General features: G+C 34.8%; 1 protein-coding gene across 3 annotated transcripts in view; it reads right to left on the reverse strand.

Annotated features, from left to right (window-relative positions):
• The window catches only part of GPHN (gephyrin), a 263015-nt gene that overhangs the window by 81008 nt on the left and 167435 nt on the right, over window positions 1–14572 (reverse strand). For all 3 annotated transcript variants that reach the window (XM_042865257.1, XM_042865243.1, XM_042865251.1), the window contains 2 exons: window positions 13560–13667; window positions 7891–8025 (listed from right to left, as the gene is read on the reverse strand). In XM_042865257.1, the coding sequence (XP_042721191.1) occupies window positions 7891–8025; window positions 13560–13667 (243 nt within the window). The remainder of the gene's footprint in view (window positions 1–7890; window positions 8026–13559; window positions 13668–14572) is intronic.

Below are 14572 nucleotides of genomic sequence, written 5' to 3' on the forward strand. Positions count from 1 at the left end.
GGTAACAGCAAAGAGAATGTAACCACATGCTTAAACAGGAGTTTTGGTGATACACTGGTTATTTTACGTCCACATGTGGCAGCTTATTTCTTTCAAAATATCTACTGACTTCTGTGGAACTCAGTGGTGAGAAATCTACATAAAGTTGATAGGTAAAATGTGTAGCGAGGGCCACAAAAGATTACAATAAATACCAACATTCCATATTATGCCACTATTCCCAGTAACTTAATATCCTAAATCTCATTTACACTGGACTTCTGGTCATATGAAAACTAGATCATTATTTTCACTATGCTGTGAGCAAGTTTGTGCTTAAGAAAAAAATAAAAACACGGTTAATCCAAGGCAGTAACATTGTTCTGAATTGCAAGTATATGTATCTCTCTCAAACTAACAATGGAGTTCTGAATGCATAGTTCTTTTGCCTTGCTGCCCTAAGTCGAACTGAAATTCTAGGAGCTGCAGTGTATATAGGAACATCCATATTTTAATAAGGGACAGTGTCCTTTAAACATTTTAGACAATAAGCTAGCTTCAATCAAATACACGTAGGTGGTAATGGTGGAAGTTGTCACGTCAACAAAGACACTCACAAGCAACTCACTGGAGGGACAGCTATGTTATTAAGTGAATCAGCTAAGAAAGTTGCTCTCTTTGACAACTTGCAGCAACAGAATTAAGGAAAAGATGATGCATTAGTGCTCAATGTCATAAAGGAAAGAGTCTATCTTTCTGAAAACAGATGGATCAGTAGGGCTTTAAAGGGAAGAGTAAATTTCTTTGAGGACAAGTGCATTTAAGTTTTGTTTTCAAATATCTGTTATGTCTTGTACTTTATCCTTTTTGCTAGGCAGAGATTTGGAAAATCTATGTAAAGCTTCTTGTCACGTATATTTCCTCCTATCTATGCCAGCTGAAGAGTTCAATTGTAAATCAGAAGTGGATGGGTTTGTAAGGATATCGGGAAAGAGTGTCATCATTAAAGTGATAGGAAAGATAAAGTTCAAGAAGTCCAATGATACCCTGAGAAGCTGAAGAAAAGGTGGAAAGATCCTGGATTCAGTTCACTTTGCAGATGCTTAGAATAATGTGATGATGAGTGGCTAGTGACGCATGTCTGTTTCTGCTCACTCTGATGGTACTTCTGAATGAAACTATTGTCCAAGAAGACTCCAGGTGAATTTTGTTCCACATGAACTTCACAAAGCAAGTGAGACATGCAATGCTAATGCACAGAACTCCTAGCTCAAAGTGCTCCTCGCATTTTGAAAAAGCCTTTTTAGAAGAAATAAAAAGCGGGCAACAAAATAACTATAATGAATGATGCAAATTTAAAAGAGATGTCCAACAGCTGGCCTGAAATCTTGCCAATCTTGTCACTGGCTGTTATCGAGTGACCTTCATAAATCTTCTCTAAGGCATTCAGTAGGAAGGCCAGTTTCCAGTGTAGTAGCTGGAGAGAAATATGTTCCAAATGTGTTTGAATTTCTGACCTTCAAGATCCCTAATCTGTCACAGGGCTTTCCTGTAAATGCTTTTCTACAGTCACCACTCGTAGGTTCAAATAGAAAGCTCTTCACTGAAACATGCAGTTTTTCATAAATCTCAGCATCAAGAAATGCCTACAGAAATTCTTGTCAGAGAATATGAAATGGAAACGTGAAATTGATCAAAAATAGATAAATAACCACTTTATTTTCTTTCAAACAAGTAAATATATTGCTGAATTGAAGAAATTAAATTCTATTCCATGTTTCTCAAGTGCTTCTTTCAAATTGGTAGTGCATATTTTCAGGGAAAGACAGAAGAGTGTATTTCTGATGCGTTTCAAGGTTTCACTAGACTAAAAAAGTGGTACCTTGTAGCTCAGGAGAACTCTGTATGTAAAGCTGATTTCCATGAATTCAAGAACTGTTCTGGATGCACTAGATTAGTACAGATAACTAATTCACAACTATGCTAACACCCTTCATTAGCCATGCTAGACAAAGAAGGGAACTGACCTAAAACCACCACAAAACCTAAGTCAAATAAGTATTTCTATTGAAATTCAACTTTGAGCTTAAATTTGATGGCACAAGTCTTTATTCTGCCTCTCTGGCAGTTGTTGATAGTTCTATTTTGGAATTAACAGACAAATGAACAAACATGCAAAATCCCCTATATTTTTCAATTTTTCAGCTATTCTCCAAAGTGAATCCTCTAATTTTAGGAAGGATTTTAGCAGACTTTACTTTCATTATTTATAATGGTTTTCTTTTTGTGTTTTTTTTTTTTTTTTCTTGGTTTTTTTTTTTTTTAAACTCGAGCACAGCAAGATGCTTCTTTCTTTGTTACAATGTCTCACTTCCAAATCTGTGGAATTCTGCATTTTTATTTAACAATGATCAGAGTTACTAAACAAAATTCAAACTGAAACAAGATGAGGAAAAAATGGCAATGGCTATATGTAAAATAATGTTAAATTCTAATCAGTAATGGATTTGAAAAATACTGCTGTACATTACTGAGGAGAACCTGGGAGGATACAGTAGCTTATACGTTAGCAAGCAGGATTCCTCATCTTAAACAAACCTGGCTACTTTCTACTCTGGAATACATTCTCTCAGTACCATACCTTACTTAAAAAAACAAAAAACAAACAAACAAACAAACCTGAAAACACCTAGCAGGATAAAATATATAATTAAGCCTCTGTGTCTACAAACAGCCACCTTTTTTACAAGAGAAAGCAAGAACTCTTGCAGTACTTGGAGTGTGATTTCGTCTACCTCAATCATTCTAACAATTTAAACAACCCAAAAGCAAGTTGCAAGGCAGAAAATATAATAAATATAATAGTATATGCAAACTTCCAACTTCCAACAAAAGAAAACTTTACTTGGGAAATCAGCATAGGAATGTTGAAATATATTCACATACTTTCAATATTGTTTCCACTTTGGTGATCATTTTAAGAAGAAATAGCATACATCAAGATTAAAAAAAAGTAAAATTTATTGAATCTAATTTACACAAAATATCCAACTTATGGATAAAACTACAGCTTGCGAATCACATCCTAAACAGCATCTCATTAATTAATAGTTTCTGGTAAGCAACCTGATCTTTCTTCTATTGAAAAAGCAGTAATTGACAGAAAACCCAACCCTACTTCACATGGCACTTGTATATTAAAAAGTTCTGACACTAGACCAAAAACATAAATCATTACATTTAGTTTTATTTTTTAGCTCACCTGACTGAAAACTGGAACCAATGACTACTAGGTTCAGCATGAAAGTTAGGACTCATGACAAAAGGTGGTCAAAGCACCATTTTTAAGTTGACATGAACATGAGACATGATCAAGATGAAAACCAAATATATTTCTTTTGTCACAGAAATAAGACTTCTCTGTCTTCTTCTCTTTTATGTTTAAATCTTTTTTTTTTTTTTTGAATGCTTTTATTTCAGAAATTCTTTACAACTGAAACATTTACACAGACAAATTTAAAGATATGCTATTTTTCAGATTAAGAATATCAGGGCTTTAGGTGAAGGTAAACAAGAATGATGACAACAACTCTTATTAGGAGATACAGAAAGTGATAAACTAGCAAAATTAAATGCACTGTGCTAAGAAGAATATGTTTATGGAGCGATGGATAGACAAGAGAACTGTTTTGCTAATATCTAAAACAACTTTGAAAATAAGACTTGCTTCCTCATTTTAGCAGATTCCTACAAACTCATGTAGGAACTAGAACTCTATCATGACTACATATTTATAAGCATGTATCTTAACAATACTAAAGGCTTTATCTGTTTCAGTTCAAATAAAAAACGATAGATAGGGGAAAGACAGATATCCACCAAGTAAAGAAAAGAAAAAGACAATTTTTCTTAAGCAGAATATAATGAGTGTAAGGTATAAGGTAGTGAGATAGAAAAAACATCACTTTTAAAAGTACCATAATGAGTTTCTTAGGCTTCTTCATGATCAAAGGTACACTGAAAGGAACTCTGTACATTGAAGTAGAAGAACTGAGTATCAGTTAGACTGATGATCTTGGAAAGTGAAGCACTTTGAACACCTCTTGTCACTGAAATGTACTCCTGGTGATAATTTAAATCTTGCCCTTGGTCTTCCATATCTGCTTCATTTTACTCTGACACACAGTATTGGTAAAATAAAATACATAGTGATAACACCATTTATGTATGGGAGAAGCAAAGACTTGAAATGTAAAAAAATATAGGAAGATCTTACAATCTAAGCAACTATTGGAAATTATATAAAAAACTTGCAAGCCATATTGTTTCATCTTATACTTTTGTCATATAAATATTTCACAAATTCACTTGGCCTTGTTGAGAAAACATTAAAACTTTCAGAAGACTAAAACTACACTGTTAAACATAAAAATGTCACAGTCACTACCATACTTAGGGCTGAATAACTGGAAAGGTGAGGACTGTCAGCGCAGTTTTCCCTAGAGTAAAACTTAAGATTGCCTGTCTATCTGAATCTTTCTACTATAAATAAGTTTTAAATGCTCTTTGAGCCACAGTGGATTTTGCTTAAAACTTGAATACAATTTATAGAAAAAGGAAGGCATTCCATGGAGATTTATTAACGCTCACACAAGAAAGTCTGCTTAGTTTTGGGGATGTACATAATGACAGAGTTGTCCCAGTGGACATTTGTCTTGAAAACCTCCGAAGAATTTATAGTGAAAAATACAGCATGGTTTGGGTTGGAAGAGACTATCGAGATCATCACCCTCCAATCCCTCTACCACAGGCAAAGACACCTCCCATTAGACCCATCCAGACTGGCCCTGAACACCTTACCTCCAGGAAGGGGACACCTACAATCCTCTCTGATTCCTTCTTTTTTCAGGAAATGTAACTTCTGAAGACTGATTGAAATATACAGGTTCAAAGTGACTATTCATTGTTTGCTACTTTCTTACACAAACACTTTCAGAAAACATGGAAGATGAAGTGTAAAAAATAAAGACATCTAAAATTAAATCTTCTATTTTGTGCCTGCCTACATGCTCTGCGTGTACACATAAACAACATTATTTTTTCCAAAACATAATTATGAAAAGGTAAAGACTTTTCGTAACAGATCAATCAGGAGCATTAGTAATGCACTCTTTCATACCTTGTCTCCAACACACTCATGAATTAGTAACCCGCTACTCACATTTATTCAATATAGGTGCTCCCATCATTGTATAAGCTGCTTGTTCTTTTTTTTTTTTTTTTTTTTTTTGTGAGAGGGACACAAAACTTTCTGCTGCTCAGCAAATTCAGTAAGAGAGATGTAAGGGTTTACATACATTTAGGACCAAAAAAAAAATTACAAAAAAATGGTGCAACAAAATAAATTGGAATGTTCCACAAAGAAATCTAGTGCCACTTATTCTCTGGCTAGAGCACCACTCAAAAAAGTAACCATAATCAAAGGAAATCAAATTGTTTTCTGATTAAACTTCCTCTTCTTCGTTTCAGTTCACATACACCTGTTTAGGAGCCCTGAAGTGAAATCCTCAACCAGAAAGTCAGAATATGGAAAAGGTACACACTTGCAGATCAAAGAAATAAAAAAGCCGGAACATCAACTAGATGCTACGTTACAATTCCTTTTCATACACACTATTGTGTGAATCTATGGACCAAGAGATTTGGTATAAATTACATTACAGTGCATTATTAGAAAGCTGGGATCCAGAAGGAAAAACATAGCAAGTGAAGATGTTTGGACATATTGACAATCTTGAAGAATGTGAATGAAGTGTATTTCTAGACAAATTCAGATGATGTTTGAGAAGTTGGGGGTAAATAAAATACTGAATAAAAGATGCCAAGAATAGTTGGAGTTTTCACTTTTCAAAATACATAAAAAATAAAGAGCTTTCTAACTGACAAACGAGTTTATGCTTCTGTGCAAAATACAAACTTCAGGTAATTGGAATAGTTGAGATTGTTCTTCACATTTATTTTCTTTCTGTTAACAGTTAAGTTTTCCTTAATTTTTCCTTAAAGCAGCTTGTACTACCCCTTCTAGAAGACATTAAAGAAAAGCTAGACTAGGTAGATGTCTCATGGCAATTCCTGTTTTAAAAGTGGTATGGTCTCTCCTATTTTGAACAAAACCAGATCTTGCAAGTAATACATGAAAAATGGGGCTTAACACAAAACACTGAAGTGTTATGCAATTACAAGAGCTCATCTCAACTAATTTCCTAAAGAAAAGTTTTAGATTTTTTACTCTTGTTTCAAAATTGATGTAGTTTCCTTCTGAAGCCTCTGAATCTTTGAAGACTGCCTACAGCATGAAGATATTCAACCTTTTGATTTGCCTGGGCCACACACAGTGAAGAGGAATTGTCTTGAGCTGATGTTTTGCTTGTTGCTCAGCGATGGGTGCATACCTGGGGCTGGGCCAGGCCACTCCGTGGGGAAGAGCAGGATGGTGGGACTAATTATTAACTGACCTGGGCCACATGCAGGCCATAGGTTGGACATGCCAGGTCGAGAAGAATACATTCTGCTTCACCACTGATAAGGTACACACTTTTCCACAGCCATACCTTCCTTAAAACACAGGGGTTTAATCTAGAGCTATTAACAATGTTGACACTATTTTATGCATGTTATTGGTCTGCTTAGGTTTTCTTTGGATTTCTCTGTTTTGTCAAGAGGTGTGAAACTCAGTGCAGCTCCTGTTTTGTATTCCTCTTCTGCTCAAGAGTTTTAATGTAATAAGCTCTGAGTTTCTATTTTTAGCCATCAGACAAGTGACAGCTTTTTTAGTTATAAAAAAAAGAAAGGAACTGCATGCAGATATAATTCACTGAATATCTTCTTAAGAAAAGCAGAATAAAGTGAAGCTTAGTATGCTGTCTATCAACATAATTTTGACTCTGTTACAGAGAAGGTGAGTATTGCATAAAACTCTCCGACAGACTAAACCAAAATATTTCTATGGGTGGTTGCCCAAAAATCTTGTTCGCTAACAGAAAAGAATGAGACAGCAGGAAGAAGAATTAGCAGATGCTGGCAAATCATTTTAGCAAGCAGAATAGTCTTCAAGGATCACAAATTAGACAAGGAAGAATGTTATTGTTCACCATCTGCTATGAGTTTATTAGTATGTGTGCATCTGGTACCACAAAAAGATCACCGTGACACGAAGACATGAAGCAAATTCTGGCAGAGCTTTCTTCTGCTGAAAATAATCCTACTGTATGTAGACATTACTGGCCTTGCCACTGGTCAATTCACTTTGTCCTTGATGTATGCAATTCAAGGTTTTTAGAAAGAGTTCACTTTAACAATTAAATGGCATAGTATAATCAGTAAGAAGTGAACAATAATCCCACAAGGTTGGCATTAAAACTTTCTTACTATTAAATTTAGTCTCTTTTTTGTTTCCAAGTGTCAGGCAGCAAATATCTAAGGTTGAGCAAAATTAGTTGGTTTGCAACTTTCTTAAACTGATCAATAATAGAGCAGGGCAAAGAACTGCCCCAGCTCAGGCTAGAAATTTGTACACACCTTTTGTCAGCATAATACTACTTATTTAAAGTTGCTACTCAGTGGCAGGATTACCTATGTTCTTGGGGATACGAAACACATTCAAGGCATTAATGATTTCATAATCATGACTGATATCGCAGGAGCTAACATGAAACTTCAGTAATCAGTAAACACGTTGGTAAACCCACATATTAAATCGTGCAGAAGTGCACAAGGAATAAAGTACTGTCTTGGATTTATCTATTACTGAGAATGATATATCCCTTGCATGCAAACCAATCTCTCTTAGCAGAAGCAGTACATTAATCTGATAGATCATATGTCTGAGCATGGAACTTGCAAGGTACTTACTTTTGGTGTTGGGCAGGATGCAGTGGAGAGACGAGAGGTGGCCTGGGCACGAGGAGATTCTGAAGGGGTAGTGCTGAGTGAGGCTGTATCACGTGGGAGCACCTGAACACCACGAGAAATGATGGAATCTGGAATCTTGAAAGAAGAGAGATGGAATTAAGAGTCAATAATATACTTTATTGAAAAAAGTATAAAATTTCCTCATATGCATTGCTAGCAGCAGTAACATTTAAGTTCTTGTAACTTCAGTAACAAACCCACTACAAATAAGCAAAATCATATCGTAACTGTAGAAGCACAGAAGAAATTATTTGCTCTGAAAGCCTTTGCATACAATACACTACTAAGATGTAACAGTAAGTAACAAGATTGTTTTTTCTCAGCACCCAATCCTTTCAAGTCCAACAATGACCAGCAGTGACTTCTACCATGACGCAGACAGATCTCATTTTTATCTGTTCCAAACAGAAAACCAATCATTAGCAATGACTGATACCATCTGAAGAAATATCATGCAGTAAATAAATTTCTCAGAAAAAATGCCATACAGTGACACTTCATACATTTCATTCCATATACTAAATTATTTATTTCAGGTACACAAATTCTTTATGTAAAATCTGTATTTGAATAACCTGCAGGCCTCTGTGAAGAGACTATAGGCAAAAGCAATAGAAAACTCCATATAGAGTCCATGCTTGTGTTTAAAATGCACTGTGAAGAGAGTTCAATCTTTGTTTTCACATAATATACTTAAGAACTTGATATTTCTAAGAGGAAGATTTTAAGTAACAGATCCTGTAGCTGGTATTATTAACCCACTTAAATAAATGGAGTTACAACAACTTTGAACAATGAGAATACTTTCATTATTCATTAGTAATATGAATAAATCTATCTATGTATTGTTTTAATATTCTGTTTTTTCTGTTCTGTTTTAACATCCGTCACAAAGACTAGAGCTAGAGGACTGCATTTAAGAGTTGACCTTTAACATACTTTGAGTCTTAGAAAGTCTCTTGCTTTTTATTACTGCAGTATTTCGGTCTACCTATGAAGACATCACACCAACTTTATAATAGATTGAATTGCCAGCCTGACATCATGATTCTATTTATTTATTTTGTATAAAATGGTAACACATACAAATGATAACTATCTCAAATAGGAGAACTGTCCTACACACAAAATGCAGCATATATTCTGCTATTAAACACTCTCAGTTTTATTCTGATTTTATTTTCAAGATTTTAACATATTTCTTTTTCAGAGGTAGCACTTCTAACATCAGATTATTACAGCAATTTAATTTTCCATCACAACATAAAAGAAAATGTAAAAGAATAACTCCAAATTCAGATTTTTTAAGGAGTATGTATATAGACACATATTTTATGATTTCTGTACTCATTAAGAATTTATTACTTTAGCTTGACATTCAAGTTCCAAAAGAACCACCTAAAATGCAACTGGGGGAAATGGCAGTAGTGAACAGTAGAAGAAAATGAGAAATGTGACAAGCCAAACCACTTACTTTAACCAAATCCAGCTAGAATTCTCTGCAATCTTTTTTTAAATGGATATGCTTTAACTAGCTTGCATCTAGGCATTTCTGAGCATTCTTGCCTAGTATGGCTTTAAGGCAAACAGAATGCTCTAGAAAACATTTCCTCCCAGGATTCCTTGTCCCAGAGTCATCTCACATTACCGATTCGTGGAGACAAAGCATGATACTGAAAGAGGAGTAAAATGAAATAGACATGTACTCCTAGGAAAAGCATGGGATGTTCTTAATGGTCTACTGATTTTGTATACTAAATGACATACCAAAGCTGTTCCAATTGGGAAGTTACAGTATCTTTGACATATGCCTCAGGAACTTGCACAGACCTTGGTAACACTGGCAAACAAATTGTCTTCCCTCAGACATAGGACTGATATTACAATAATTTAAAATTTAATGAAACATGATTTGTCTACAAATTTACTCATACCCTCACACTTTTTCAGGCTGTAGTTAAGTAGGAGATGTTCATGTTATATTCCTGTTGAATGGCCTGTTGAAATGGCCAATCTTAAGGCTCAACTCACTAAATAATCCTTTTTTATGTCATTTTTGTTTCCTTAGCTTCCTTTATTCACAACTATGAATAACAACTACATCTAGTTTAGCAACCTTAACTTAGAGACATTGGCTTGTATCTTGTGGATTGTTCTGAACATAAACTCTTCTCCGTATGTTAGACTTTCTTGAGTTCGCAACTTAAGTTTTATGGCAACAGATTTTCTTCTCAGTATACTACCAGCTGCCTGCTGCTGTGTTTCTAGACTGAGAGTATTTTTTGCCAGTCAATTTCTGTCGGTATTTTAAAAATTTCTTCAGAAGTTCTTTCAGTACTTAGTAATTTGTGCTGCAATTTTCACTTCAAAATTACAAAACAGTTTCTTTTCACTATGGAAGGTTATGCTTGGGATTGCTTCTGCTCAGAAACAGTATCAAACTGACCTCAACTTGCAGTAGTCTAAATTGCAACTAAGATCTTAGATATGTAGTATAAGCAGGAGAAAAAGACACTATGCTATTCTTATCAGACAAACTGTATTCAGAAGCACAATCTCCTTTCTGTTCTCTTTCATCTGCAATTCTATTTGAAATAAGTTAAATATGCAAAAAAGGTTGGCAACTCTTAGTTTTATAGTGGCATAACTCCAACACTATATACAACTTTTAATACTTCCTTTTAATCTCAATGTTTTATCAAACCCCTAAATTTTGACAATTTTTGTTGGAGAGGGTCCAGAGGAGATCCACGAAGATGATCAGGGGACTTGAGCATCTCTCCTGTGAAGACAGGCTGAGGGAGCTGGGCTTGTTCAGCCTGAAGAAAAGAAGGCTGCAGGGTGACCTCACTGCAGCCTTTCAATACCTGAAGGGAGCCTACAAACAGGAGGGGTATCAACTCTTCAAAAGGGTTGATAACTGCAGGACAAGGGGAAATGGTTTTACGTTGAGGGAGGGGAAATTTAGGTTGGATGTCAGGGAAGTTCTTTACAGAGGGAGTGGTGAGGTGCTGGAACAGGCTGCCCAGAGAGGTTGTGGATGCCCTGTCCCTAGAGGTGTTCAAGGCCAGATTGGATGGGGCCCTGGGCAGCCTGGTTTAGCATTAAACATGGAGGTTGGTGGCGCTGCCTGTGGCAGGGGGGTTGGAGATTCATGATCCTTGAGGTCCCTTCCAACCCTGGCCATTCTGTGATTCTGTGACAAAGGCATAGAACAGAAAATTTATAAAAGAAGGGATAGTTTTAAATCTTAAAAAAAGTACCATTTAAAAATTTTTTTTTTCTCTTCTCTGCTAAAGGGATGCATGCATCTTGACAGAGTTGGGTGTGGGCCAATGGGCCTATTATATCCTTCACATGCTTCAGGATAACACAATACAGACACAATATAACATATTACAAATGACATCACGATCCATTTCTCCCTGGAGTTAACTCTGGCTGCTCTAGAATAATTGGATATCTCTCATTGTCTCATTTCCTTCAACCAAGTGATCTACTTTTTTATCCATCAATTTCAGCTGCCAAAATTTTATCTGGAACCACCTTTTTAAGAATAAAAAGAAAATAAAAGTTATGTGAGACTTTTTCAGTCTCCATTGAAATGCACATGCAGTACTAACGGTTGGAACGGTTGGACTGGATGATCTTTTAGGCCTTTAGCAACCTTGGTGATTCTATGATTCTATAATTTTTTGCTTGTGGAAAAATCAAAATTTAGTTGAAATATCAGGTAGGACATTAATCAGCAAAGGAAGCTACAGACAGATTGAAGATGATTACAGGAATTACTTTTCAATGGGGATTATTTCCTAATCACTATCTTTGCTGAAAATAAAATTTGTCATAAAACTATATATAAACCCATCTAGAACTGTTAAATTCCAGCTTGCTAGCTTTCAAAATTACAAAATCTTAATGAGTGATTTAGGTTAGCTTGCAGTTAAAAATGTTGCTCCCAGGAGATCTGTTTCTCTACTGTGACAGCAGAATTTGTTGTCTAGCTAAAAAAGATTCTCTTTAACCACCATTACCTGCTGACTGCAGTTACTAATACAAAAGTGTAAATTGCATCAACATAAATACATAAAACAATATAAAGCACATACATTGCTCATTAATAGGACATCAAAATGTAACCGATATTTTTATGCATACATGTTATATAAGATGGGGAATGCTTAATTTAATGACATTTAGCAAGTTTTTGTTTTTGTTTTGTTTTGTTTTTTTAAATAGATTTGGGTAATCTGCATATCTAGTAAAGGCAGCATTTTATTAATGCTGTTAGAGAGATTGATCAGCCAAAGAGATTTTTGTGTTTTCTGCAAAAATGAAAGGCAGAAATAATAGTAATGAAATATTAGTTTTTTCATGGAGTCACGCTCTGAGTGTTTATGTCATCTTTATCTAAATATTTTCAATTCATTTTCAAACAAATTTAATAAAGGATAGATGTCTCAAAACTCTGAATGGGGATACTCTTTAAATGGGGTATGATAAAACTGAAGTTGGGTAAAAATGGTTGCTGCTTATAGCTAGAGTGGTAGAACTTGTAACATACTGATGGAAAAAGAAATGAATGAGAAATGGTGGACAGAGAAAGATATTCACTATGTCTCTCATTAATTTCAAATTTTCATCTGATACCATCTTTTCCAAAAGTAGTTTTACATTGGTTTAAATGCCTTCACGTTTCCTAAATGACTTTTCGAGAGATATGGCCATCATGTTTTATATACAGAGGCATTGCACTGCTTGATTGATTTAAATTAGTTTGATTGGTGATTTAAATTACTATTTGCTTAAGGGTTGAGAAAGTGTAGACTCTGATAAACAGAACTAATGATTTAATGTTAAGAATTTACACTTATTTTGCAGGCAGATAGGGTGGATGGTAGAATGGCATAACTGCTAGGGCAACTGCTTTCCTCAAACTCATCTAACTTGTAATTATAAATATGGTAAATTATATTTAATCCCTAATGATACTAGGAGCCATTACTCTATCTTGATTCAAGTTCAGACTCAACCTTCGGTAGTGATTCCTACCAATCACTGAAGTAGTTGCCTACTATTCACAAAAATCCAGAAATTTATAATTTTTGAATCTACTGTACCTGACTTCAGTTTTTTACTGCTTTTGAAAAATTCTAATTCTAAACAAAACACAATAATAACATAGAAACTAAGCAATGAAAACACTGACAATCTTGTACTATGTTGACAAACAAGCTTTTGAGAGAAAGAAGCAAAGCAAGTTAAATGATAGTGAAAAAGCTCTAAGGCAGTGATTTTAGGAGATTCTTTTAATTATATTTAATAATTTAGTCTATTAGATGATTAAGTTGATGACTAGTAAGAAACACAGGCTTTACAACAATTTTTATCTCAGCAGCCAAATGATTCCAACTGACAGAAAAGCACATAATATTTATCCTGTTAGGTTTGCATCTTAAGCAGAATGTTCCCTGTAGCATATTCTTTAAAAGACAGATAGCACTGATATGTATTTGTTAGAATAAAAAAAGTAACACTGTTAGAATAGGTGGCAGGCAGTGTATTTTTAACTACTGTTAGTGCAAAAGCCTCTGGGAAGTGCATCTTACCGGTTCTTCTGCACTGCCTGCTGCATGATGGCAATAACTGATGAGACCAGGAATGGGCTGTTCACCTTTTGCCATAATAACTGCTGAACTGGTGTAGGATGGATGTTTCTAATGCACAACACATAACAGCTATGAATACAGTGACAGGAAAATATGAGACCAAACAAGCAAATGACTGAAAGGCAATGAGGTGAAAACAACTGTGATGCTGAAATGTCAAGCTCACATGAACACAGCCAGTTTAGATGTCAGACAATTTCTGTCTTTAAAATTGCATAAATTATTTTTCTTTGTCTATATTAAAAGAAAATAATGAATTTAAAAATTGCATGAATAAAAGCTGAGTTGCATTTGATAACTACCTTAATTTAGCCCTTTAAAGACATATACAAACAGGATTTTCTATAAAATGATGACCTCCAGCTGTAGCTGTCTTAGGAATCAGACCTGAGTTCACACTTCTGGAGTTAGAATGTTGCCACTTTGGTTTAGAAGTCCTTTATTAGCATTTTGAGTTACTTACATTTTCAGTTCCCATAGTCGGAATTTAAAGTACAGCGAGTAAAAATAGAGCAAATCAATTTGGAATAAATGAGTGTTATCCTTTTTCCTTTTGTAGTCTCCAATTCAAAATTTTGGTGTGAGTAACGCTGAAGTAACATTGATCTATAATTAGTAGTTACACTGAGGCTCTAGAGACAACATGATGACATTTAATTTGGATAGCTTATGACTTAACCTGCTACATAACTGTCATACTTTTTATGTTTTTAAAAACCAATACTGTCTTTACAAAATGGAAAATATGATTTAGGAGCAGCCTGTGCCTCCCGAATATGTCACTTGCCGGACACCGCACATTCAGGAGTATTTCTGATTGTTTTTTTCTTTTAAACCTAACACTAAACATATTCTGTCACATCAGAATGGTATCATTAAAATGCAACTTATAGTCAAAATAATAAACAACGCATCTTCCAATGAAATCTGTGATCATCTTCTGAAACATTCAT

This window comes from Lagopus leucura, unplaced genomic scaffold (assembly GCF_019238085.1).
Source record: "Lagopus leucura isolate 7727_CA_CO unplaced genomic scaffold, USGS_WTPT01 Super-Scaffold_1, whole genome shotgun sequence".
NCBI lineage: Eukaryota > Metazoa > Chordata > Aves > Galliformes > Phasianidae > Lagopus > Lagopus leucura.